The sequence below is a fragment of the Amborella trichopoda genome, chromosome 9, assembly GCF_054954075.1.
Source record: "Amborella trichopoda isolate Santa Cruz 75 chromosome 9, AtrichopodaSantaCruz75HAP2 v2.0, whole genome shotgun sequence".
NCBI lineage: Eukaryota > Viridiplantae > Streptophyta > Magnoliopsida > Amborellales > Amborellaceae > Amborella > Amborella trichopoda.
The window spans coordinates 47,152,156-47,179,035 of record NC_142344.1 but is presented as its reverse complement, the minus strand read 5'-3'; the positions used below and the strand labels follow the sequence as shown (position 1 = coordinate 47,179,035).

Here is a 26,880-nt window from a genome sequence, read left to right as displayed (position 1 = left end):
ATCTGAATAGATGCATATTTATCCATACATAGGTATTTTAATAATTTGTATGGGACACTATATATTATAGAATATATATATTGTAGAATATTGTAGAGATGGAGTTCCTTTTTAGTGTTAAGGGAAAAACACTATATATATACATATACATGGTTATTGGGTATTTATCCGTGCATGGGTATGATAATTTGTACGGCACTCTATATATATTTATTGTATATTTATTGTAGAGATGGGTTCCTTTTTAGGGTTAAGGAAGGGAACAGAGAGGCATGAGAAAGAGAACAATTATAACCCTATTCTCCATTGGGTTATAATCTCCATTGTCAAAGCTCTTTGGGTTGTGGTTGGTTGTTTCTCTATGGTCAAAGCTCTCTCTAGGTTGTGGTTGGTTGTTTCTCTATTGCCAAAGCTCTCTAGGTTGTGGTTGCCTTACTCCATTGCGAAAGCTCTCTGGGTTATGGTTGGTTGTTTCTCTATTGCCAAAGGTCTCTCTAGGTTGTGGTTGGTTGTTTCTCTATTGTCAAACCTCTTTAGGTTGTGGTTGGTTGTCTATTTTCTGTTTGTTTGTTCTATCTTGGTTTCGTGGATTACTTTTCGTTTCTACATAGAGAATGCCTAATACTTCATGTGTTTGTTTGTTCTATCTTGTTTTCGTGGATTGCTTTTCGTTTCTACATAGAGAATGCCTAATACTTCATGTAATTCATGTTTTCATGGATTGTTTTTTGTTTCCATATAGAAAATGCCTAATACTTCAAATTAATTGAAAGTAGGGCATACATATTATAAGACAAACCGTTCCCCATATCAAAGAGGAAAAATTACGTTTTAAAAGTGGTGATTACGGACTGATACAATCTTATGAAAATATTACGCAGAAGTAGAAGCAGTAAGATAAGATATTTACACTACGTGCCTTTTCCAGAAAGGCTGCGCGACCGTTTTTTTTCCCTATTTTCATATCGCTCATCCCTCCTAAAATTTTAGAAAATTTTAGAAAATTTCATGAGGTACCACCTTATGTTACTTTCTTTATATAAATTTTGGTCCATCAGACCATATTCTCCACAAAAAAGAAAAACAAAAAAAAACAAAAAGTTTAGAGTGATCTAAGAGTCTAAATCTAGTGCCTACATTTTGAAGTTATAAAAATAAAAAAAATATGATATTTCCAATGAAAAAAAAAAAAACTTAAATAGACCTATGTGTCATATTTCCATAAAATTTTATCAGTTTGTAATTACATATTTAATTTAAGAATAATTTTAACGTAATTTTTCTAAAATATTAGAACAAATTAGGGAGAGAGAGATACTCACATATATCCAGGGGTTCCTTTTGATGGACATCCGGTTTCTTGGCGGTAATACGTTGCCGTTTGGGTGGTTTCTTGGCGCTAATACGTCGAAGGCCACTGTTGCCAGAAGTTTGGGTGCAATTAGTCCCAGAAGTTTCGCCTGGATAATTCTCGTAGCCATGATGAGCTGCTTCTATTTCTTGCAGACTAATGCAATCGCTTCTAAGCTTTGCATTATTAGAAATAGAGTCCTCCTTCACCCGTATTTCTCTCTCTTCCAAACTCAATCACCTTTGTCTCTCTTCAAATTCTTCCCTCGCCCTCTTTCAGATACCTTCTTCTGATAACCTCCCCCTCTCTCTACCTTCTTCTGATAAATCCAATGCTGTCACGTTTCCATCCCTGAATCTCATAACTTAAGAAGATGGAAACATAAAAAGGTACACAATCCCTCAATAAAGCAAATTCATATCCTCTCTCTCTCTCTCTAAAATCTAAGGATTCTCAGCTGACAATGCAGTCCATCTTACTCTACAATGTCCTCAAAATATACAACGCAATGACTTCTAAAGGACTAGATTAGGATATCTTAAGAGAAAAGAGTCCTAACAATCAAATTAAAACCCACCTCAAAAAATTCACGACAAGATATTGTTTTGATGCCCAAATATCCTCCAATTGATCAGATATCAAGAGGCATGATCTTTATATCAAGAGGCATGAACATGAGAAAAAAATTGGATTTCAAGTTTTGAAAATAATACATATTGTACAGGACGTCATTTTTCAAGATTTTCAATTTTTCATAGATCTGCTTGATCTACTAACTATTTTGAAGCTTAAATTTTAAATTTTTATATGTAAAGATCAAAATATATTTTTTAGGAAATAGTAATTCTCTCTCTCATGAAAAATTAATAGAAATCACACACAAAACAAAAAAGAGAAAAACACAATAAACTAATAAAGATCTCTGATCAAGAAATTTAGTATATGAAGGGTAAAAAAATAAGAAAAATAATAAAAAGAAGAATTAAATGTAAAACATAATAAACTAATAAAGATCCCTGATCAAGAAATTTAGCATATGAAGGGTAAAAAACATAAGAAAAAGAGGAATTAAATGCGAAGGAAACCAGCCTTGCGCATAAGATTTGAAAAAAAATGGACCTTTATGTATTTTCCCATTAATGCTTTGTGTCAATATAATGAGAGAGAGTGAGAGTTTTCATAGGAATATGTCTCTATTCAAAGAGAGATATTTCTTAACAAAGAAAGAGAAAGAAGCTCACGAATATTGTTTCTGATGTCCGGCATTCATGTCACATGGTTTCTTGCCACAGAACATCCCCACCGTAATTTCGGAGCAATTTTTTCACCCCCAAAGAATTTGAATTCAGACCCAATTTCTTAGTAGTTTCCATTTGATGATGAGATTCATCGTAACTCTTCTTCTTCTTTCTTCTGAGGAAGGCAATTGTCTTCTGTTTTCTGAAATTGAATTTGAATTATCCATAACCTAATTTTTATTATTGACCTCCTTCCCCTTCAATCTTCAATTTTTTTTGGCACTGCCTTCTCTCCTATTGCCATTTCTCTCTCTTCAACTCCTTTTCCACTCCTTTCTCTCTCTTCCAAAACCATTAACTTACGGAAGCTAGTAACTTCAAAGTTAATGATCCTGTAATATTTATGGCCCTTCTACAAAATTTAAAATTCATGTACAGGGGTTATTTTCTTGGAATAAAATAAAAACGTAAAAATCAAGAAAAATAAAGGTTCTCGCTCAAGAAGGAGTGACAAATTTTACTCCGATCTATTTTGTTACTTATTTACTATATTAGTATACAGTCAATTTCTTGAAAGAAAATTGTAAGATATTCTCCTATGGAATGCAAAATCTATTTCCATAAATATAATGAATAACCCATTCAGGTGTGTTCCATAAAAAAGACAAGATGATTTGATTTTCATAATTTAGCCTTTGTACCTGGTATTGCATGGTGATCATTATTCTTACCACCTACTATTGAAAATTAAAACAATTCATTTAATTAATACTTAAAACAAATAATTTCTCTAGCTTTTTTTTTTTCTTCTTCTTCTTGAATATTAACTTGAAAGTCAGATGATGAAGACAGAAAGATACAGATTCAAAATTTAGTGGGGAGAAAAAAAAATTCATAACTGAACCCATTCTTCCTCTCCTCTAAAACAAAATAGGAAATTCTGAAACAAAAATTCATCTCAGGGACTACTCACATGAATTTGAGAATCTCAAATTCATCACCCCTTCAACAAGAAACAAACAAAAATACAGTAAAAAAATCACACAAAAAAATTAAAGAGAACAACTTGAAAGATGAGATACCTTTGATACGTCTTCTCACTTTACCAAAGGTTTCAAATATCTCCCACCTCTAACAAGAAGATTTATAATATGAAACAATACTTGGAACGAATTATTCAAGTAGTAAATCTCATCAATAATTTATATGATGATATTGTTTGTTTTAATAGCATATAAATATACACCCACCAAAAAAATTGTGCGATTATCTGATTAATGGGATTCCTATCGATTATCTGATTAATGGTATTCCTATCCTCTATTCAATAGGAGTACCTGTGAAGTCGGACGTAGATATCCAATCAAAAGTATATATTTAAAGTAGTTTTGGGTTTATCTAACTGCCACTAATTGTTTTTTCAATAAAGAAACTGTATGTGAAGTTAAAAGAAAAATTAATTTCCAGTAATAAGAAAATATGAGAACTGAAATATAATTTATAATTTTTTTTAATTTCAAATAATGGACTTATCACATGCCTATATTCATAAGGTAATCGTTCATTTATCTAAAAATATTGATATGCAAAAGGGTGTGGTTTGTATAAGGTTGCAACGCTAAACAATCCAATCAAGGTGCACCACCAAATTTTATCATATCATGTAATTTTGGGGTAAAAGTTTGTTAGGATTATCTCAAAATCTATTTTCATATCTAATTATAAAATTTTAAACTCAAAAAATGGTTAAAATCAAGTAGATCTATAAACATATGAAAATCTTGAAAATAGACGTTCTAGATAATGTCTTGCAAGATGTATTATTTATGGGACTCAAAATCTTTTTTTTTTTTTTTTTTATATTCATACATATTGTTGTCGAGATGATCAATTAAAGGGTTTTTTGACATTAAAAAACTTTTTTCGATGGATTTTTTAGGTGCATCTGTAATTTTGCATTTTAAGGTTGCAACCTTATATAAACTTTTTCCTATGTAAAATAGGCATTAATTTTAGTATTCAAATTTAAATATTAAGGAAAACGCTATCATGAATTTTCTCAAAATTTCTAATATTTTCATATAACATTGCAAGAATCCTTAAAAATAGGGACTCGCTATATGAAATCGATAGAGAGCAATCCGCATGAGAATATGAAGTAGCCAAGTTTCAAGGGGTGCCCCTAGTTCCTATGGATGCCTCTCGGGGTGTGCAGGTCCTTGGGCTTCCACGATGGGCCTTGCGGTGGGCCGCGTTCGAGCAGCACTTTATGGCCTGGTCGAGGCCCGCTTGTTATGCCGGAATTATTTTTGGGAGGGGTGAGGAGCCTTTGTCTGCCCTCTCGGGTCCGGACCAAAAATTTGTATAAAATACAATTTTTGTTATTTTATTTTTTCTGGTTTGGGAATCAGTAGTTGTTAAAAATGACATCCACAAAATTTGGACACAAAAAGGGGTCCGTATTACAAATTGGTTTATTAATTTTATTTCTCAAAAAGGAATTAGTTCATTAATTGGTCCTAACTTTCAAGGGGTACCTCTTGAATTTAAAACCACTTAATGGGCAATTCGTATTCGTTTAAGTGACATTATTGGCCTTATTTTACCTAGAGATCCGTGTCCCTTTCATTGAAACAGCCTATTTTTAAGGATTCTAGAAATTGAAACGCCTTATTTTTAAGGTTTTTTGAAATGTTTTTTTGGGTAAATATTTCGTGAAGAACTATTAAATGATAATATTAGCGTGAACTAAATCGTTCATGAGTCTTAAATCTTAATCCATTTCATTGAAACAGCCTTTTTTTAAGGTTTCTTAAAATTGAAAATCCGGTTTCTTGAAATTGAAAATCTCTGTTTTTTAGATGAATATTTCTTGAAAAAAATATTAAATCATAATAGTCGCGTGATATAAATCTTTGATGAGATTTGTTACTAGAATAATCCGCTCCAAATATTGCGTCATTATATAAAAGAAGGGAGTCATTTGCGTCATTATATACTTCTATGCGAGAAGGGAGTCATTTGAAGTCCTTGTTAGAGAGAGATGACGTATTCTGATTCCAAAGAGAAACAAACCAGTAAGGTTTCTCATCTTTTTATTTCATTCTTTGTACTGATAAGCTCTTGTTATTTCTTTAAAAAACATCTAATAATGTTTTCATTTCCATTTTATTCATTGATTTTACAGATTTGAGAATACAAAAGGCAATAAGATGAACAAGAAACGAAAATTGGAGAATGCAACCCCAAAAGTGGAAGAGTGAGAAAAGGTGAAGGCAGAAGGAGAGGAAGAAAAGCCCATAAATTTGGAAGAGAGAGAGTGAAAGAGAAAATAGTTAGAAGAGAGAGAGTGAAAGAGGAAATACATGGAAAAAAATTTTCAATAGATTTGGAAGAGAGAAATGATGAGAGAGAAGCAGAGAGAGAAAAGGGAGAAGGAGAAAAACCATTGAAAGAAGAAGAAGAGGGACTTCTGCGCTTCACGTTGAAGTGGGTCAACAACCATTATGTCTTTCAATCATACGATAAGGACACGTGGGTCAATCCGAAGAGATACGATCGTTCAATGGATGCTTCCTTCAAAGCTTGATACAGTCACCCTTTACAAGCTCTTTTATTTTCATTTGATGAATTTTGAATTCCTATTTATTTGGTACTGTGATTTTTCATCTATGGATTTCTTGAATTGATTAACAAAAGATGTAAATCCATTAGTGTTGAGCTTTCTTGGTGGTTCTCACAGAGGTAGAGAGAGAAGAAATATGGTGTGAGAATGAGGATGAGAGATATAGAGAGATTTTATCCAGGGTTTGGTGGCCATGGGGTTCCCTTTCTAACTTCTTCAAAGAGAGAGAGAGGAGCATTCGGGATGGGGGAGAGGGTGCGCAAGAAAGTTTGGGCTTTTCGGATTATTTCAGGCTGCCCGATAAAAAACTTATCTTCTTTTTTGCCCTGCCCGTCTTGGGCCCGAATTCGTGGCCGGGCTTGCAAGCCCAAGGCCCAGCCCGAACCCTTGGCCGCCCCAACCTTATTTATCTTTATTTATGATAATGACGAATTTTCAATTTCAAATAATTCGTTGTTTTTTAGATTTCCCTGGTCAAAATGAAACCTAGCCTCCTTAAAGGCTGAGAGGGCGAGCTAAGAGGAAATTATTTATTTAATTTTTTAGGTAGCTCAGCAGTACGAATTGAACCAGAAAAATACCGCGTTATATTAGATGCTAACAGTTCAAGCCCAAGTATAATTCTTAGAGGTGTCGGATCTACTTTTTTTTTTTTTTTTTTTTTTTTTTTTTACAGAAAGAGAGAGAAGGAGTTTAGGGCGTTTTACAAAGACAAAACGATAGAGAGAGAGAGTTTAGATGAAGTGCCTCGCCATTTATTCACGATAGAAGCGAACTCATAATGTCATGTTGTGGCGCTACACCACCGTGACTATTTACCCTTAAGCAATCTTAAAGGTGCTTATAAGTCATCATGCAGAATAATATTAAAGGCGCTTATGACTACTTGCCAATTAATCTTAAAGGCGCTTCTGACTACTTACCCTTGAGCAATCTTAAAGGCGCTTATAAGCCATTATGTAAATTAATCTTAAAGGCGCTTATAAGTCAATATTTCAGATTAATTTTAAAGGCGCTTATAAGTCAATATGCAGATTTAGAGTTTATGCAGGCAATCTTAAAGGCGCCTTATAAGCCTTTAGAGTGGTTAGCAAATTATGGGAACATCTTCTCACCACTCACTCCTTTGGCCCTAACGGTCTCTCATCCCATCTCTGGCCAAGATGTGATAAAGGTTGAGATACAAGATGCCAAAGATTTCCGCTCTCATGTTGCTTCTTTTCTCAAACACATAGTTTTTCAGTGGAGCCGTTCCGATAATGGCATTGTATGTTTTTTGGATATGTTCAGAACCAATGAGATTTGTAGTAGGACAATTCCTTCATGTTGCTTCTTTTCTCAAACACATAGTTTTTCAGCATAAAAATTCATAGTGGAGCCGTTCCGACAATGGCATTGTATGTTTTTTGATATGGTCAGAACCAATGGGATTTGTAGTAAGACAACTGCTGCCGGCCAGGCCAAAAGGGGATTGGGTGGGAAAGCAATTTTTCCCCTTCTTCCGATATGAAGTGAAGGCCGGCCTGCTCACAAAATCTTTGCGTAAGGCCTGCCCTCTCCCTTTTCCCCAATGAAATGGATGAATTCGGAACCCTAAAGAAATGGATGAATTCGGAACGGAAAAAAGTAAGGCACAAATGGGAAATAACCGAGTGGTTCGGGAAGATCCTGGTCAACCAGCAGACACAGAGATATATAGGACGATTTCTTCGCAATTTGGACAACTTATAACGGTGTTTGTCTCTCATATCACTAGGAAGATCGAGATCTTTACAAAAGGCTTTATAAAGTTTTCGTCTCAATTCATATTTAGCGGCGAGCAATCTACGTTTGTGATCTCGTATATTTCGCTTCTCCGGCATCTTACTGACAATCCTCATCACCTTTTTATAAAAAGCTGCTCCACGGTGATAAAGTCTCGTCTTGTGTGTTGGCAGAAGTGACAATAGTCACATTGAACCCTCAAATATGCTTGAAGATCTGAAAATGATCTTCCAGTTCTGAGAGAATTCGCAAAACTCTTACATAAAAAGAATTCTTTTTCTCCCCTCACGAGTACGGGATTACTATTGGGTCGGCATTAGATTCATTTCGATCCCGTGACTTGCAACTTCATCATCATGCCGTTTGATTGCTCAAAGCCATTTACTTGGATTTGAGAGGCAATGTGGACTGATCCCCTTTCTATCATGTTATTTTTAGAGAAAATTACAAAAATCGCCCCCGACCCAATTTTCTTTGCAACCTACTCCCAATCAATTTTTTTACGGCAACATTTACCCCAAAACAAACTTTTCTAGCAAATAATTCCAAGTAAAAAAGTTGTAGTTTTGAAGTCCAAAATACCCTTTCTCTTTTCTAGCACCAACTACTTAACTTTTCCCATAACACACAAAAAGGCGGTGCAACAGTATAAATATTTTGTAGTAAAATGATTGCTTCCTAGAGAGTGTTCCATGAAAGGAAGTGAATATATGGTATACACTGACCGGGAGCAAGTAATCTTTTAGTTTATTTCTTTATTTTTCTAATTTTGTATGTACTATTACGAGTATGTATTTTTACTTTATCGGCACGTATAGCACATTCGTGCGAGATCATCATCATCATCAAGGTCTTTTCCCAACTATTTTGGGTAGGCTGTACGAATCCCGGTCTACTATTCTACTTTATCAAGGTTCATACCCTCAATGAGGCCATAAGTCCCCATATTTTTTCTCACTACTTTCGACCATGTTCTATTACTCTTAAGTTTTTCCATTTTTAGCCTTCCACTTGAACCTACTCGCATTCGTGCAAGATCATTAGAAAAATTTACATACAGATTGAAGAGATGTAGTATTATTGAGTGGGGCACATTACAAGATGTAATGTATTATGAGGGGGCTACATTTTGAGTTCTTGTTTGTCAAGTTCTTTTAATCATATTTTACCTCCAGTTCTAAATCTTAACTTTCAAACTGTCGAAAATACAAAAAAGAGAAATGATGGTAGCTGATACACCAACCCATGAGGGGAGACTTACACTTTGTATTTCACTGATGTATACCCACAGGCTAATAAAACAATTCATCACCCATGGCCTAGATTTAATCTTTGTCAGACAGATAGCCACAAATCATTTCTTTACGTTTTTATTTATTTCTTAGGAATGATGTTGACAAGAAATTTGGAGTGTTTCTACATCAAAATGGGGACGCCCGTAGTAAAAAATATATTTTGGGGGCATTTCAGCCAATTTTTTTCCAAAATATTTCTTATTTTTATTTGTTTCGCCATGTTTTGATGTAGAGACAATCCAAATTTCACTTAGAAAATATACAATACATCTAGTATGGGCCGTTGGGCATACAAGATGAGGTACACGAGGGGTTGTACTGCATTTTTTCATTATTTTTTTATGGAAAAAGTTTATATAAGGTCGCAACTTTAAAACATAGAATTAACGTTGCCTCAAAAATCATCAGAAAAGGTTGTTTTGCTGTTGGAAAACCCTCTAATTGATCATCTTGACATCGAGTTATATAAAATGAAAGAAATATATATTCAAGTGTCAAAAATAGTGTATCTTGTAATACAATATTTGGACCGTCTATTTTCATGATTTTCATGTGTCTATAGCTCTAATTGATTTGAACTATTTTTGGAGTTTAAAATTTTATATCAGAGATAAAAATTGATTCTCAAGCCATCCTAAGAATTATTTAGACCAAAATTACATCTTATAATAAATTTAGAGGTGCATCTTACTTTGATTATTTACGGTTGCAACCTTATGTAAACTATACCCTTCTTTTATTCCTCAATTAGGGATCTTGTGTACGGTTTTATTACACAACAAATCTTGGTTATTTACTGTAATGACATTTGTATGTGGCCAGTTTGGAATGAAGTTATTCTGCTAGGAATGGACCATTTAACTTTTTTTAGTTTTTTGGTACATACCTTGTTTTATATATAATATTGTCTAACTATTTTACCTTTTTATGATTTGCAGCTACTTTTAATTATTTTAATTATCAGTTACTAAAAACACATGATTTCAACAAATTATTTTAAATAAAGTAAAAATATCTTTTTTTACAATGTTACCTATAAATTTATCTCAAATAATATTATGAGTATACTACCAAACAAAAGATAATTCATTATCATGATTAATTTTATTGAAATAATAAACTATCAATAATAATGAGTACATTAGAGCTTAAATCATATATAGTTGGGAAAAGTTTACATAGAGCGTAGGCTCTAAACAATCAATTACAGCTTGCTTCAAAACTTTCACTAGAAGAGGTTGTTTCGATGCTCAAATATCATCAAATCGATCATCTCGACAACAACATGCATAGATACAAGAAAAAAATGGATTTCAAGTTTTGAAAACAGTGCATCTTGCAAAGCATTTTTGGACCATCAATTTTCAAGACTTTCAAGTTTTCATAAATCTGCTCGATCTACATTATTTTTTAAGCTTTAAATTTTATAACTAAAGATAAAAATATAATTCAAGGCTATCACAAAAGTATTGAAACCATATTCTCTACACTATTTGAAGGTGGGCTCTAGTTTGATTGTTTAGAACTTCGGCTCTATACAAACCACACCTATATATTTTGATTGATGTTTTCAATTAAATCAAAACACATGGGTAAAATGTTAAATAGTTAATACCTAAATGTATTTTGACAAATTTCCCTAATTAGAATAAAAAATCAAAAGAAATATTTTGAATGACAATCGAGAAATTTCACTAATTGCCTTTTCTTAAGGTAAACAATCCCTATAAAAAAGATGCAGTCAAAAAATAGAGGAATTGGTCCTTAAGTTTAAGTAAGTAGCTAACGTTTAGCAACACTCTCTCTCAAGTTCGATTCCTACTTTTGAACTGAAAAAAAAAAATTGCAGTTGGAAGATATAATTTACCCAACTTCCATTGGGTCATGACTCATGCGGATTGGTCAACTTATTTCCTAACCTTTATATTTTTTATTTATTAATTTTTCAGGTTCCCTTGATTGTCCTAAACAAAAAATGATGAAATCCATTTAACTAAAATTCCCCAAAATTTGAAGGATAGGATTTAGGTAACACATGTTAAAACCAGTCCACCTTCAATCCAAAGTTTTGTAGGTCTATCATTTAAAGAACCACCATCATGAATCTAATAAATAAATAAATTTGGAGCTTATGGAGCTCCTAATTCAGATCTGACGAAAATTGATATACAAGACTATAATGTTTTGGGGTATGTTTCAGATTCAAAATCCTTCTAAACCTATGAGTTTGCATGACTCAGCCAATTCACCAAATATTTTTCCAAAATAAAATTGTCAACGACAAAGATTAAAGAGTGGGTTTAGGTGTGTCCAGTACATGTTACAGTGAGTCAACTCTTGCAGAATCCACCTTATCTTGGAATCAAAATTTGATCTTTTTCATCCTTCAAAGATAAAAACAAATCTATCCTATCTGTAGAGCTCCAAATTTATGGATAAAATCTATGAATATGAGGCAGTGATTTAAAATGCATTCTTCCCTAAATCCCTCAAAAATCAAGGCACATATATGAGTCGGCCCACTCACCAAAGTTTCCAAAATTGAATTTCCAAAGGCGATTTGGTAATCAATGGATCCCTTGTTGTTAGTTTAATAGAGATAAGCCCCTTTTTAAGAGATCAAAGAGAGAGAAGCGGGAGGTCGATGGTGGTCAGTTGGATGGTGACTTTTTGAGTTTCGTGCTCCAACTCGCATCATTGTATCCTTCTAATACCTCAGGATAACCAATATGTCATATGCTATAATTGATAGTTCCTTTGAGATATCACAAAGCTCGAGAGATTGTATATCAATACTCTCTACTTAGGCAACTAGTATATTTAGGAAATTTACCCATTGTGTAGCAATGTCTAGCTTAGTACAACTGATGGTATACATCAAGCTACGAATTACTATTGTTTACTCAATTTGAGAACTACATCCCCCTTCTTTTTTCATTAATTTTATATGAGGATCCATTGGTGTGAGTGTTGGTTTACAATTACCATGCTCAAATTTATTGAGCATTTTTTCAATATAGTGAGATTGGGTTAAAACTAAAGCATTATCCTTTTTACTATTTTGATGCCCAGTATTACATTAGTTACTCTTAAATTCTTTATATCAAAGTTAAATCCAAGAAACCTTTTGGTTTCCTCCACAGTTTCCAAGTTAGGTCCAAGTCTTAATATATCATCAACATACAGACATATTCTAATATACATCGAATTAATTTCTTTACTATATACACAGTTGTTTGCCTCACTCCTTTTGAATCCATTCGATTATCAAATTTCTTAGGCCATTGTTTTGGAGCATGTTTCAGCATATACAAAGCCAATTTATACACTTTGTGTTCATGGCTCGGCATAACAAACCCTTCCGCTTCCATATAGTTTTTTCCATCTTCCTCACTATTTAGGACTGAGGTTTTAATATTCATCTCGTAAATAATTAGAAGGTAAACAGAGGCAAGAGCAAGTAGCACATGTATAGTAAATATAGTAACTACGGGAACAAAAGTGTCAAAATAGTCTAGGGAAAGGTTTCTATGATTCCCCTACATCATAGAAGTTCTATCCACCCCCTACCATCCGGCCATCCAATTTTGATCGAGAGAGTCACTCACCGTTTGATCTTAGATCCGATGTCTCAAAGTATTTTATTTTTAGTTTTTTTTTATACAAAAATTATGAATATGAAATTTGGCATGTGCCATCTTCTCATTGGGGCGCACCTATAAAAAATATTAAAAATAATTTTTCGATAAAATATAATGACCAAAATACCTCTTGAATCTTTCAAAGGTATTTTGGTCATTTTATTTTATTGAAAATATTTTTTATATAGTTTTTGCTAGTGCGAGTTTAACAGAGGAATGGACGTCCAAAATTTGGTGTCAAAATAGTAGAAAAAAATTAAAAATAAAATTGTGTAGAGACATGATATTATGATTGGGACAATCTTAGCCCTCCATTCAGAATGGACGGTTGGATAAAGGGGAAGATATAACTTCTATACTGTAGGGGAAGCATAGAAAGCTTGCCCAATAGTCTATACCTTCTTTTTGTTTGGAAACTGTGGTAACTAATATGGTATCATAGTTATTTATGGACCCATTGGCATTCTTTTTCCTTATAAAAATCCACTTACATTCAATAGATTTAGAACCAAGGGTCAAGTCTACTAACTTCCACGTATCATCAACAAGAATCGAATCTATCTCACGATTGATAGTCACTCTCCAGAAGAATGCATCATTAGATGCTAGCACTTCGCTTAAAGAGGAAGGTTCCTCCTTAATTGAAGTCATGAGTATTTCACCCAAAACTTGTCTTTGGTTGGCTTCCACCAAGTAAATATAAAAATCAGGCCCAACATTATGTGATGGATCATTTATCGCTATCTTACTTCTTCTTCGTTCTACAACCTCTTCAATGGGTTAATTACAAGCTTCAAAGTTCATCTCTTCTTAGAAGAGGATCATCACATTCCGGTTCTTTTTTGAGTTAAATCTCAAAAAAAATTGCCTCTAAATTTAATCATAGCATTAGAACTTAGTTCTAGAAAATGATATACCTTACTGTTTTGCTCATACCCTACAAAGGCAAATCTAGAGGTTCGAGGTCCCAATTTATCTTTAGATCCGGCAATCTTACATATGTCAAACAGCCACACACTTTGAAAAAAACCCAAATTTAGTTTCTTATTGAACCAGAGCTCATAAGGTGTCTTCTCTACTTTCTTATATGGAATTCAATTCAGTATAAAGCATGTCGAAAGTAAAGCTTCACCCCACAAAGATAGCGGCAAACCAAAATTAATAATTATAGCATTGACTATCTCCCCTAATGTCAGGTTCTTTCCTTCGGCTAAGCCATTCTGTTGAGGGGTGTATGTGGCGTGATTTGGTGAATGATCTTGTTGTTTTCACAAAAGGCAAAAAATTCATTTGATAAAATATTCCCTACCCCAGTCACTCCTTACAATCCTTAATTTTTCTCTCAAGTTAGATTTTCAACTTTAGCTTTATATATATATATATATATATATATATATATATATATATATATATATATATATATATATATATATATATATATATATATATATAAAAGTCTTTTAAATGCCTAGAGGAGAAAATGAACAGTGATTTCGCCTACCCTCATCACCGTCTAAAGTTCATCATCGCAAGGTCATGATTGTCCGATAGTATTTTATTTTTCATTTTTTTTCTACAAATCAAAATGATCTGAAATTTGGAATGTATGTACATCTTAGAGAGACACACCTAATAAAAATATAAAAAAAAATAATTCGTAAAAAAAAATTGACCAAAATACTCCTAAAACTTTTCGAGGCTATTTTGATCAATTTATTTTATGTAAAATATTTTTTTGATATTTTTCATAGATTCGCCTATTTTTTTATATTTTTCATAAATTTTTTGGGATATTTTAATCACTTTATATTTAAGGAATTATTTTTTTTCATATTTTTATTAGGTGCGCCTCACTGAGATGTACACACGCTCTAAATTTCAAAATGCCTATAGGTGAAGTTCCACAGTACTTCACCTACAGCTTTATCACCGTTCAACGTTTATCACACAGTCATAGATGATTGATAGTGTTTGAATTTTAATATTATTTTTACAAATCATATTGATCTAAAATTTTTTAGGTGTGGGAGCCCAAGTGAGATGCATATGAATAAAATATAAAACAAATAATTTGAATGATACAAATTATGTAAAATACCCCTATAAATTTTTAGGTGTAATTTTGTGATTTTATTTTATGACTATTATTTTTTTAATATTTTATTATGCTGTGACTTGGTCATATGTACACACGCCCCAAATTTTAGATAAATTTGATTAATAAAAAAATTATAAAAATTCAAATACTACGAAAAGTTGTGACCGGGTGATGAACTTTTGACGATGAATTACTATAGAGCTTCACCAATAAGTCTTTTGTAGATGTTTCATATATATATATATATATATATATATATATATATATATATATATATATATATATATATATATATATATATATATGAGCTTGGTTGTCACGCCTATATGGTTCAAATGCGCCCAATGGCGCTGATTTAAAGCTTTGGAATGGAGGGCCAGAATGGGATCCCGTGGGGGAGTTGCTTTAAACGTCTAAAACATATTTTAATACGAATTTAACAGATAGGGTACTGAAACTCGCAGAGAAACGAAAAGAAGAGTACTCCGTCTCTCTCCTCTCGATCTCTCTACGCATTCTCTCTCCTTCGGCTCTCTATAAATTCTCCCTCCTCCCGCTCTATCTCTGCATGCTCTCCACCTGCTCTGTCTCTATGGCCAAGCTCTCTACGTATTTCCTCTCCTCTCTCTGTATATTCTCTCACCTCTGCAGACCCACAAATCTCGCACCCTACTGCTACCATTTGTCCCTGCTTCGGCACACAGAAGCTCTATCCCATTCAAGGTATGGTAATGCTCTCTCTCTCTAGTTTTTCTATTTCCATCTCTCCCTTTGGTTTTCACTCTTTTCAAGTACAAAACCTCCAAAGCCCCAAAGAACAGCACCAAATCTGAGCATTTTTGCCCTGAATATCCCAAATACTAAGCAAAATCTGGGCAAAAATATGGTTCTTTCTCTGTAGAATTTTTTGCTCAGATTTTTTTATAGCCTTTTTTGTCTAGATTTTTGTTTTCGTTTTTATTGCATTTTTTCCCAGATTTTTATTTTCATTTCTTGAATATCCTGAATACTGAGCAAAACCTTGTGTATATATGGTTCATTCTCTGTAGCATTTTTTGCCTTGATTTTTTTATAGCATTTTTTATCCAGATTTTTGTTTTCATTTTTAAAGCATTTTTTTCCAAGTATTGGAATACCGTTGAAATACTGTTTATATGTGGAAAAATGGGTGAAAATGTAAAAGTTGGGAAAAATGCCCTCTCTTTGTCTGATATATAAAACTAGACAGCGCTGATTTAAACCAATATGTGTTCAAGGGCATAGTTCAAGAAATACATCCAACGTCTTCCTCCTTCAAAAGCTTAAAACTAAGATAAGAAGTAGTGGTGATATCTCATTGGATGGAAATATATGACCATCGCAACGTGGTTGTAAAACTTCTTATTCGTTCTAATTAATATGTGTAGGCTAGAAAGGAAAAGGACACTATAGTGATAGATTTTTACCTTTTTTACCTTAACTCCAAACTTATTTCAGATAGCCTGATTTATCGCGTTGGGGCATAAGTTGAAAACAGTTCTTTAAATTTCTGCTAGAAAGGTAAAGTAAAAGCAGCAAGAATATATCAAACTATGATCATTTGATATATCTTAATACGCTCGTATGAAACTTTCTTATGATTTAGGACTCTTATAATAGTTTTAGACTTGATAAAGTAGTGTATGGTAGCAATTTGATTTCGTTTTTTGGCAAACATATGGTTTTTAACCCTGTGTATAAATGGTAGCACGACTTACACTCATATTTAAGGGCCTACTTGATTCTTGATTATTTGACTTGCTGAAATTCCGAGGTTAACTGATGCCTATACATTATGTTTGGAGCTTGAAATGAGTTGAGGCAATGTTTCTTGCCCAGATTTTTTTATAGAAATTTCATTTTGTTTTTTTGGCAAACATATTATCTTCAATCCTGTGTATATATGGTAGCATGACTTACACTCATATTTCTGGTTCTTGATTATTTGGCCTGCTGAAATTCTAATGGTAATTGATGCCTATGTATTATGTTTAGAGCTTGAAATGCCTATTTAAGGAGTAGGCTTTGGAGTACTGTTGAATTTTCATCACTATCCTTCTGTATTCTTTTATTTTTTATTGTTGCAGTTGGTTTTATGTGAAGAATGTTATTTTCATGTTCAGTTTATTTAGATGATAGGCAGAGTTTCATAAAACTTAGTATTTTTGGCCTTTGTTGTGACATGAACCAACACAAGCACCATTCAATCGCGTCCAATTCGAACTTCCATATGAAGATGAACTGATGAAGCATGTTGAAATTTTTTTACCACTTTGTTCCAAAAAGTTTTATTAGGAAGTAGTCTTGAAAATTTGAGATAGGTATTGCCTGAGGTAGGTGTCATTCCTCTATTGTACACCTTTTTTGCTCTGAAAATTGTGACATATATGTAGATCGACTATGATTAAATTGTGATATAGACTCATTTTATCTAATCTTGGTATCCTTATTAACCATAGGCTTTATGGAGATATATAAAGCCCTATGTCAACCTTTACTATTAGAATGCATACATAAATATATATTTTTTTATTTTTTTTGCTCATTTTGTATACTATCTTTTATTATCTCTCAGATTTTGTTATATTGATTTCGAGATTGAGTTTCCTTTTGAAGATAAGTGTATGAATCCCTATCATGCTTTGCTTTTTGTTATTTGGTGTTTCCTCTGCTCTCTGATAAGGTATAGTTTGCATATGTTCACCTCAATGGCTGATGCAATCCATAGATGTGATAGAGTGAGAATAGGGCATTTGAGTGCATCTAATCATTTTAATTGAATGGATCTCGACAACCAATTCCCTCCAAGGTTTTGTAAATGCAAACTAAGATGTGGTCGGATGCGTGTGTTTCTTTCAAAGACGCACAATAACTATAATAGACATTTCTATAAATGCTTTAATTGGAAGGTATGTAATATTCTTTCATTAAGATAATGTAAAAACATATTGGTGTTCCATTGTAAGTATATATCTAACATACATTTATCTTATTGTGTTAACCATTAGAAAGAGACTGAATGTGGCTATCTAGACTGGTGTGATGAAATTCTAGGTGAAGAAAAAAAGCATGTGGTTAAAGGGTTCGTATCTCAGAGGCCAGATGCTTGTGCTGCCGATAGAGTAGATGCATCTTTGCTGAGAAAGAGAAGAGCAAATCTATTGCTATGGTCCCTGAGAAAGCAGACGTTCAAATTTTTTTTCTCACATGTGTAATTTTATTAATGACATTGATGTTTGCCCTCATTTTCTTTGTAAAAAGAATGAGAATATGTTTTATAGTGTCTATATATTTATAATTGTATACACTTATTGTTCTCTATCTTCTATGGATCAACAAATTTATTTTTAATGTATTTGTACATTAATATAATTCAATAATCCCTCTCTCTCTCTCTCTCTCTCTCTCTCTCAAGCATCAGATTTTCTTTAGTGCTTTGGATGGTGAAAGTTGCATTAGTAGGTGTTAATTGTTTGTGGTTTTGGTGGTTGAATGGTGAAAGCTGAATGACTAGGTGTTAATTTTTTTAGTGTTAATTTGCAACCCCATTCTTTCCAAATCTAATATTTTCTTTATCTTTTTATTTTCAGATTCCATTTTCTTTGGCTTGAACTTCATATGAATCGTGGCTGCTCTTTTGCCTAGGTTTTCATTGACGAATGAGTAACTGATTGAATCTCCACTTAGATCAACTGACTTCACAGTCAAATGATTCAAATGACGAAGTACATTTAGTTTTTCATAGGGTCATAAAGAACTCATGGCATGGTTATCTTCACAAGAATATTGGTGTTCCAACAAACCAATTACTCATGTCATGAATCCCTACTTACTTTCACTCATTAGTTGTTTACATCAAGACCATTTCACAATTTTACCCATTAAATTACACTTTGATAAAAGAGAACACTATAATTTATTCCAAATTACATAGAAATTGATCATTTGATAAATGGTCTTGATGTATACCAACTAATGAGTGAAAAACTTGGATGGCAACTAGACTGATCTGACTAGTGAATCAGAAAGTCTAATAGTTTTGACCACACCAGCTTTTTTACCTTCGCTGATTGAATGATCCAGTTTGTTCCTGATGACATTGCTTCTAAACTGTGATTATCTCTTCCTGGGAATTTAATCTAGCAAAAAATGCTTTCTGAAGGTACCTTTACTTATTATATAGGGTCTAGGCTCTTTAGTACTTGGTAAGAGGTCTCCAAAGCAAGGCCACTCTAGATCTTGTGAACAGGTACTTTTCAATACCTATTCTAAGGCATGCTGCTATGCTGCCAAATGGGTAGCAAGAATCTCATTCCAAAAGTATTTCAGCGCATACACACACACATGATCTTATTGAAAAAGAAACAAGATCATAGGTAGATGCCAATTCAGACAATCTAAATAATTATAAAATCTAAATAATTACATACATATATTAAGAAATGCACGTTCAATTTGCACCACTGAAATAACATGCCAAAACATGGTCATCACTACTCAGGAAAGCATCCAAATTTCCCAGAAATAAACAAACAACAATGGCAGTCCAATGCAAAAAATTCCTACATACATAAAACATATCTATTTTAAAAGGGTATAAAAAATAAATAGAAATAAATGAACTTTAAGGATCCTCTAAGGCCATCCTTCCACCTGGCAAATTCATCAGCTGAGGTCCTTCAATTACTTCAACGCATTCATTGACCTCTTTTGTGCAGTTTGCTTCGAATTTCGGCTTGTCAAGCTCCCCAACAACCTGTCTGGTGAATCCTTGAACTTCTCACAAATGCAAGCCACCTTCTTGTAGTCCAAAAGCATTGTAGTTCTTCTCTCTTATAATAGGATTCATGAAATTCTCAGGTGTAGAACTTATTAGAAGGTTCACCAACTAATAAATGGTTTTGATGTATACCAACTGCTTCCCTATTAAACTTATGAAACCATCAAGCTTAAGAAATCCAAATGCACAGAGCTCCATATCAGGAACCACCAAGAAGACATTAAAGAGAGAGAGAGAGAGAGAGAGAGAGAGAGATTATCCATATGAAGACATTAAAGAGAGAGATAGATTATCCATATAAAGACATTAAAGAGAGAGAGAGAGAATCTGTTCCACATGGACTAGCAGCAAGAACCACTAGAAATCCTCAGTAAGGAAAGCAAGTAAGAAAAAGCCATACGCATTCTAGAATTCATCCCCATCCATATATGAACAATAAATACACACATGCAACAAAAATTCTTCAGCATACAACACATTGCATAGAGAGAGAAGGAATTAAAGCATCTGCAGCTTGCTTTCACTTTATGCGGCACAAGATCTGCATAAAGACAGGGACAAATTATCATAACTTGCATGGATCGCGAAAAAAGATAAGAACTTGCACGGATCATGAAAAAGATATTGTTTAATAGAATACCTTCAAGGAATTCATATCTTCTCGATTTATGAACAACTGATGCTAAGATGACAAAAGCAGATCCTAAGTCAAACTTTAAATCAATCAGGCTGCAAGTCAAATTCAATTTTTAAATATACTTTGATGGATACAAATCCCATTAGACGGTTCTTTAAAAAAAAAAATTCAAATAAGCATACGACGTGTTAACACAACAAACCCAACACTTCACTAGTTACCACTCCTATATGGATGGATTTGATGCAAATGGATCTTATCATCAACTCACCTCTTATGGATCCAAAGTATACGATGTGTTTTGTCCTTAGCGCTATAAGAGGAAAATAAATTCATATGTTAGCAATTAACTTGAAGCTAATACAAGTGTAAATCAAATACATCAACAATAATGAGGATAATACAATTGCAAATAAAAATAATGTAACGGTCTGTAGTTGTACCTATCAGAAACAAACGATAGGCAGTTCCTTTTATCATGTCCACTTCCATTGCATACTGTGCATTTCCTTTTTTTCAGCTTCCATCCCTCAGACCGAGCTTTCATTCTTTTAGTGGCCGATCGTCTCTTTGTCCGTGCTCGTGCAGATTCAAGTACATTAAGACAATGATTACTTCCACTTGGTGTGTTACTACAACTAGCAAAATTGGCATCTTCATTGACATAGATCATAGCATTATCATTTTGACCTCTCTTGCATATGAATATTTCATCAAACTGATGAATTCCATTTTTTATTATGGACATTACAAACTCATAACCCTCTACATTTTGTGAAGCACGCTTGGCAAAGGATTGACTTGCCTGCATAACCTCGTTATATCTAATGGAGCGTGGTAATTTAGATGTTACTTGAATTTGTTCCCCAATTTCATCAAGAAAAATTCCCTTCTTTACATCCTTGGTCCAACGCTTCTTTATATTTTGTGGAGGGATTTCAAACATATCTTTGACCATAAAAATCTTCAGGACATGCCTACAAAAAAGGTCAATCCTCTCAAAGAAGTGACAAGAGCAAGAAACGGAATTGCCATGGCAATTGAATTTCATTAAGTAGGATTTAGTTCCGGTCCCTGGGACTGCCACCTTAAAGGTTGCAACCTGTCCATTGTCTTCAACTGTCTCCCTCGTAAAATTAAAGCAATTAGCCACTTCTTCCCCAAATATCTTTAAAATCTTTTGAGTATAGATTTTTTATGCATATGTCTCAATGAAAGTGGTTGTTCGCAAGACTGGAGTAGTTTGAATATCTTTCAAGTCATTTTCCCTCTCTTTTCGCACTTTCTTATCATTGACTTTTGCAACAACTTCTAATAATGCACGCAAGCTTGTTGTGGGTGTCAAGTACATTTTGAAAATCATATTCATCCATTCACTCCTTTGAGTAGAAGTCGTACCCGCAGTGAATGTGTCTGGACGCATTGCATGTGACAATCATAAAGCCTACTCAGTCATTCATTGTCTTCCAGGTTATAATTATCCATCATTGATTTCCAAGCCGATTCAAATTCTTCAATTGTTGGGCTAGCCACACACTTCTTAAAGGTATCTGAATAAGAAGGATGCATGTGCAAGACATGACACATTTTTTCTTTGATCTTCGCAAATATGTGCCACTTACAATAATGATGCTTACTTTGGTAAAGAACTTGCCTCACTGCATATGAAATTACAGGATCTTGATCAGTGAGAATAATGCCTGGTTGTCGTCCACCGATGGCTTCCAACCAGTTTTCAAATACCCATATAAATGATTCTATCTTCTCGTCAAATATGAGTGCAAACCCAAAGAAAGTTGATCTGAAATGGTGATTTACACCAAGTATAGGTGCAAAGGGCATACCAAATACATTTGTCTTGTATGTGGTATCAAAGATAACCACATCAGAGAAGCACTGATAGGAAATTTTAGATGTAGAATCAACCCATAAGATACCGTGAATGTGATTCTCTTCATCTAATCTTAATCTATAAAAAATGATGGTTCTTTTTATAGATCCATTGCAAAATTAAATTGCCATCTTCTCCTCTAAGTTTTTTTCGAGCACTTGTTATTTCATTTTGAATGTCCCTTTGTGTATAAGGGACATTGTCGATCCCTCCAGCCTGCTATATGAATATGTCATGAATATATCTAGGCTTAACCATTGTCGAGCTCATTGAATGTATCAATGATCGACAATGATCGATGCGTGCGAATTAGACGAGCTTTTTTTGGACTAACTAGATCCTGATTATGATCTATAAACATGCTAGTCACTTTCCACTCGCCGTTTTCTTGACTACTTATGCACATCCTAACCTTGTTCCCACACCTTAACTCAGGATAAACTTTTCCCCTTTTATTAGGTTTTTCTTGTTTAAAGCCTTCCTTGGAGCAAACATAAACTGTATCGAACCATTTACTTTTCTTGGTATGAGTACTCCCCCTGCGAATACCAAAACCTTTGGTGAATGCATAAGACTTAAAGATCTCATATGCATCATCCTCTTATCCAAACATCATTCCTATACATAGTTCTTCTATTTCGTGACTCTTGTTTGGTGAGCCACAACCACCATCCGGGATTTCGTCAATACTGCCTACATTTGGATATATGCTAGATGCTACACCGACTGAATTCGTGGGATCCATCTCCATTTTTTGACTTACCCAACGTGAAACTGCAAACTACAAAAATACATGTATAAACCTTCATCATAAGAATACTCAAAACCATATATTTGCCAAAACACTGAAAGGAAATTGCTACTAAAAAATCTGGGCAAGAAACATTGACTCCACTCATTTCAAGCTCCAAACATAATATATAGGCATCAGCTATCCTTGGAATTTCAACAGGGCCAATAATCAAGAACCATGTAGGCCCTTAAATATGAGTGTAAATCATGCTACCATATATACACAGGGTTAAAAACCATATGTTTGCCAAAAAAATGAAAGCAAATTGCTATAAAAAAATTGGGCAAGAAACATTGACTCCACTCATTTCAAGCTCCAAACATAATACATAGGCATCAGTTACCCTTGGAATTTCAGCAGGCCAAATAATTAAGAACCATGTAGGCCCTTAAATATGATTGTAAGTCATGCTACCATATATACACAGGGTTAAAAACCATATATTTGTCAAAAAAATGAAATCAAATTGCTACAAAAAAAATCTGGGCAAGAAACATTAACACCACTCATTTCAAACTCCAAACATAATACATAGGCATCAGTTAACCTTGGAATTTCAGCAGGCCAAATAATCAAGAACCATGTAGTCCCTTAAATATGAGTGTAAGTCATGCTACCATATATACTCAGGGTTAAAAACCATAAGTTTGCCAAAAAAATGAAATCAAATTGCTACCATACGCTACTTTATCAAACTTAAAGCTGTTATAAGAGTCCAAAAGCATAAGAAAGTTTCGTATGAGCATACTAAGATATATCAAATGATCATATTATGATATATTGTTGTTGCTTTTACTTTACCTTTCTAACGGAAAATTAAATAACTGTTTTCAACTCATGCCCCAACGCGATAAAGCACGTTGTCTGAAATAATTTTGGAGTTAAGGTAGAAAAGGTAAAAATCTCATCACTATAGTGTGTTTTTCCTTTCTAGCCTACACATATTAATTAGAACGAATAAGAAGTCTTACAACCACATTGCGCTGGTCATATATTTCCATCCAATAAAATCTCACCACTAACTCTTATCTTAGTTTTAAGCTTTTGAAGGAGGAAGACGTTGGATGCATTTCTTGAACTATGCCCTTGAACACATATTGGTTTAAATCAACGGTGTCTAGTTTTATATATCAGACAAAGAGAGGGCATTTTCCCCAACTTTTACATTTTCACCCATTTTTACACATATAAACAGTACTGCAACGATATTCCAATACTGGGCAAAATGCTTTAAAAATGAAAGCAAAAATCTGGGAAAAAAATGCTATAAAAAAATCAGGGCAAAAAATGCTACATATAAAGAACCATATATACACAGGGTTTTGCTCAGTACTCAGGATATTCAAGAAATGAAAACAAAATCGAGGCAAAAATGCAATAAAAACGAAAACAAAAATCTAGACAGAGAATGCTATAAAAAAAACTGACCAAAAAATTTTACAGAGAAAGAACCATATTTTTGCCCAGATTTTGCTCAGTATTTGGGATATTCAGGGCAAAAACATTCAGATTTGGTGTTGTTCTTTGGGGCTTTAGGGGTTTTGTACTTGAAAAGACTGAAAACCAAAGGGAGAGATGGAAATAGAAAAACTAGAGAGAGAGAGAGAGAGAGAGCATTAGGATACCTTGAATGGGAGAGAGCTTCTGTGCTCCCAAGGGTTTGAGGAGCAGGGACAAATGGTAGCAGTAGGGTGTGAGGTAAGAGAATATCTAGATAGAGGAGAGGGAATACGCAAAGAGCTTGGCCATAGAGACAGAGCGGGCGGAGAGCACGCAGAGACAGAGCAGGAGCTGACAAATTTGTATTAAAATATGTTTTAAACGTTTAAAGCAACTCCCCCGCAGGATCCAATCCTGGCCCTCCATTCCAATGCTTAAATCAGCACCATTGGGTGCATTTGAACCATATAGGCGAGGCGGGCAAGCCCATATATATTTATATATATATATATATATATAATAATAATGATACTATGAAACCCTTTCACACCCAGTGAGTAGGACCCCAAAAGATCACCATTAAATTTTGACACAGATCTCTGGAGAAGTTATCAATAAACCCATTCACCCAAGTCCCAACCCATGTGATAACGTTTTTAGATATCTGTATCAAAATTTAATGGTGATCCTTTAATGTCCTACTCACATGGTTGTGGAAGGGTCTCATAGTGTCATTACTCAATATATGTGAACAGTGATTTTGCCTACCTCATCATCGTCCAAAGTTCATCATACAGTCACAATTATCCGATAGTATTTTATTTTTCATTTTTTTTTCTACTCATCAAAATGATCTAAAATTTGGAACGTATGTAAATCATAGTTAGACGCACTTAATAAAAATATATAAAAAAAAATTACGAAAAATAATTGACCAAAATACCTCCAAAACATTTTGGAGATATTTTGGTCATTTTTCATGTAAAATATTTTTTATATATTTTTTGTAGATTTGCCTATTTTTTATGAGCATACGCTCCAAATTTCAGGTCTTTTTGATTTGTAAAAAACAAATGAAAAATAAAATACTAGCAGACAATCGTGACCTGTGATGAACTTTGGACGGTTATGAGGATAGGCGAAATCATTGTTCATTTTCACCTCTAGGCATTTTGTAGTATCTTCCTATATATATTTATATTGAATCTTTTAAAGGGAAAAGTTTATATAGAGCCAAGGCTCTAAACAATCAAACTAGAGCCTACCACAAAATATCACTAGGAGAGGTTGTTTTGATGCCCAAATATCCTCAAATTGATCATCTCGACATCAAGATGTATGGATACGAGAACAAAATTGGATTTCAAGTTTTGAAAATAGTGTATTTTGTTATGCATTTTTTGACCGTCAATTTTCAAGATTTTCAAATTTTCATAGATATGTCGATCTACACTATTTTTTAAGCGTTAAACTTTATAAATAAAGATGATAATATATTTTAAGACTATTACAAAGATTTTCAAAATTGAAACCACATTTTTCGACACTATTGTAAGGTAGGCTCTAATTTGATTGTTTAGAGCGTAGGCTCTATACAAACGGCACCCTTTTTTAAATGCCTCATCTTTATTCCTTACTAAATAAACTGTGTACTGTGAGAAATCATCACTGAATGAGATGAAGTATCTCTTTCCTCCTCTTATGAGGACACTATGGAGGTCACAAATATCACTAATTAAGTATTTTTTTTATTATTATTTTGACTTGAATACATGTTTCACATTTACCACCTGATGCATCACCACATTCAAGGATTAAACTAAACTTAACCATATCATTAAATGAAGTAAAACTCAAGTGGCATAATTTAGCATGCCATAAATTAGAAACACTTACAAGATATATCAGAGTTCGTTATTTCATTACTCAAATCAAGTTTTAACATCACATTATGTGTGTACCCTCTGCCAACAAAAACACCTCTCTTGGTCAAAATGCTCTTGTTAGAGATCCAATGACCATTAGAAAACCATACTTATTAAGCAAATAGCCTCACACCAAGTTCCTCCTCACTTCAGGCACATAAATTACATTCTCTAAAATGAGAATTTTACCCAAACTATTTCAAGTCCATTGTGCCTTTACCAAGCATTCTTGCCAAGGTTTGGGTTGCCACTTAGACTGAGTTTACCATTTTCCACTGGCTCATAGGTCTTAAAATAATCTCAATTGTTACAAATAGCACCTGTGTGTACCCATCAAGCGGAACCATTTCTAATAAGGTTGACCTCAATGATCATAGCCACAAA

General features: G+C 33.6%; 1 protein-coding gene and 2 long non-coding RNA genes across 7 annotated transcripts in view; 2 read left to right on the top strand and 1 right to left on the bottom strand.

Moving 5' to 3' along the window:
• LOC110006785 (uncharacterized) overlaps positions 1 to 6,324 on the top strand; it is a 29,783-nt gene extending 23,459 nt beyond the window's left edge. For 2 of the 5 annotated variants that reach the window (XR_016040516.1, XR_002280059.2), the window contains 2 exons: positions 4,699 to 5,666; positions 5,777 to 6,324. This is a non-coding gene — a long non-coding RNA (uncharacterized LOC110006785). The remainder of the gene's footprint in view (positions 1 to 4,698; positions 5,667 to 5,776) is intronic. The other 3 variants (XR_016040517.1, XR_016040518.1, XR_002280058.2) reach the window with 3 other exon arrangements.
• A 9,052-nt stretch (positions 6,325 to 15,376) lies between these two features.
• LOC148780572 (uncharacterized) lies at positions 15,377 to 18,402 on the top strand. The gene is made up of 2 exons (XR_016040513.1): positions 15,377 to 15,735; positions 18,039 to 18,402. It is a non-coding gene; the product is annotated as an uncharacterized LOC148780572 (long non-coding RNA).
• Positions 18,403 to 20,065: 1,663 nt separating this feature from the next.
• Positions 20,066 to 24,928, bottom strand: LOC110006786 (uncharacterized). The gene is made up of 5 exons (XM_088846461.1): positions 24,757 to 24,928; positions 20,891 to 23,119; positions 20,719 to 20,760; positions 20,451 to 20,539; positions 20,066 to 20,351 (listed from the first exon to the last, which is right to left on the bottom strand). Exons 2-5 carry the CDS (start codon positions 21,496 to 21,498, stop codon positions 20,152 to 20,154), a joined length of 939 nt encoding a protein of 312 aa, XP_088702587.1. The 5' UTR covers positions 21,499 to 23,119; positions 24,757 to 24,928; the 3' UTR covers positions 20,066 to 20,151.
• Positions 24,929 to 26,880: the final 1,952 nt, after the last annotated feature.

What these genes read in the sequence shown, in the direction of transcription:
- LOC110006786 (XM_088846461.1), bottom strand. Translation starts at nt 21,498, where the DNA reads ATGAAATTCAATTGCCATGGCAATTCCGTTTCTTGCTCTTGTCACTTC. An exon ending in CTATCGTTTGTTTCTGATAG is followed by an intron (nt 20,761 to 20,890) that starts GTACAACTACAG and finishes TTCCTCTTATAG; the next exon opens with CGCTAAGGACAAAACACATC. An exon ending in AAGATATGAATTCCTTGAAG is followed by an intron (nt 20,352 to 20,450) that starts GTATTCTATTAA and finishes GTCTTTATGCAG; the next exon opens with ATCTTGTGCCGCATAAAGTG.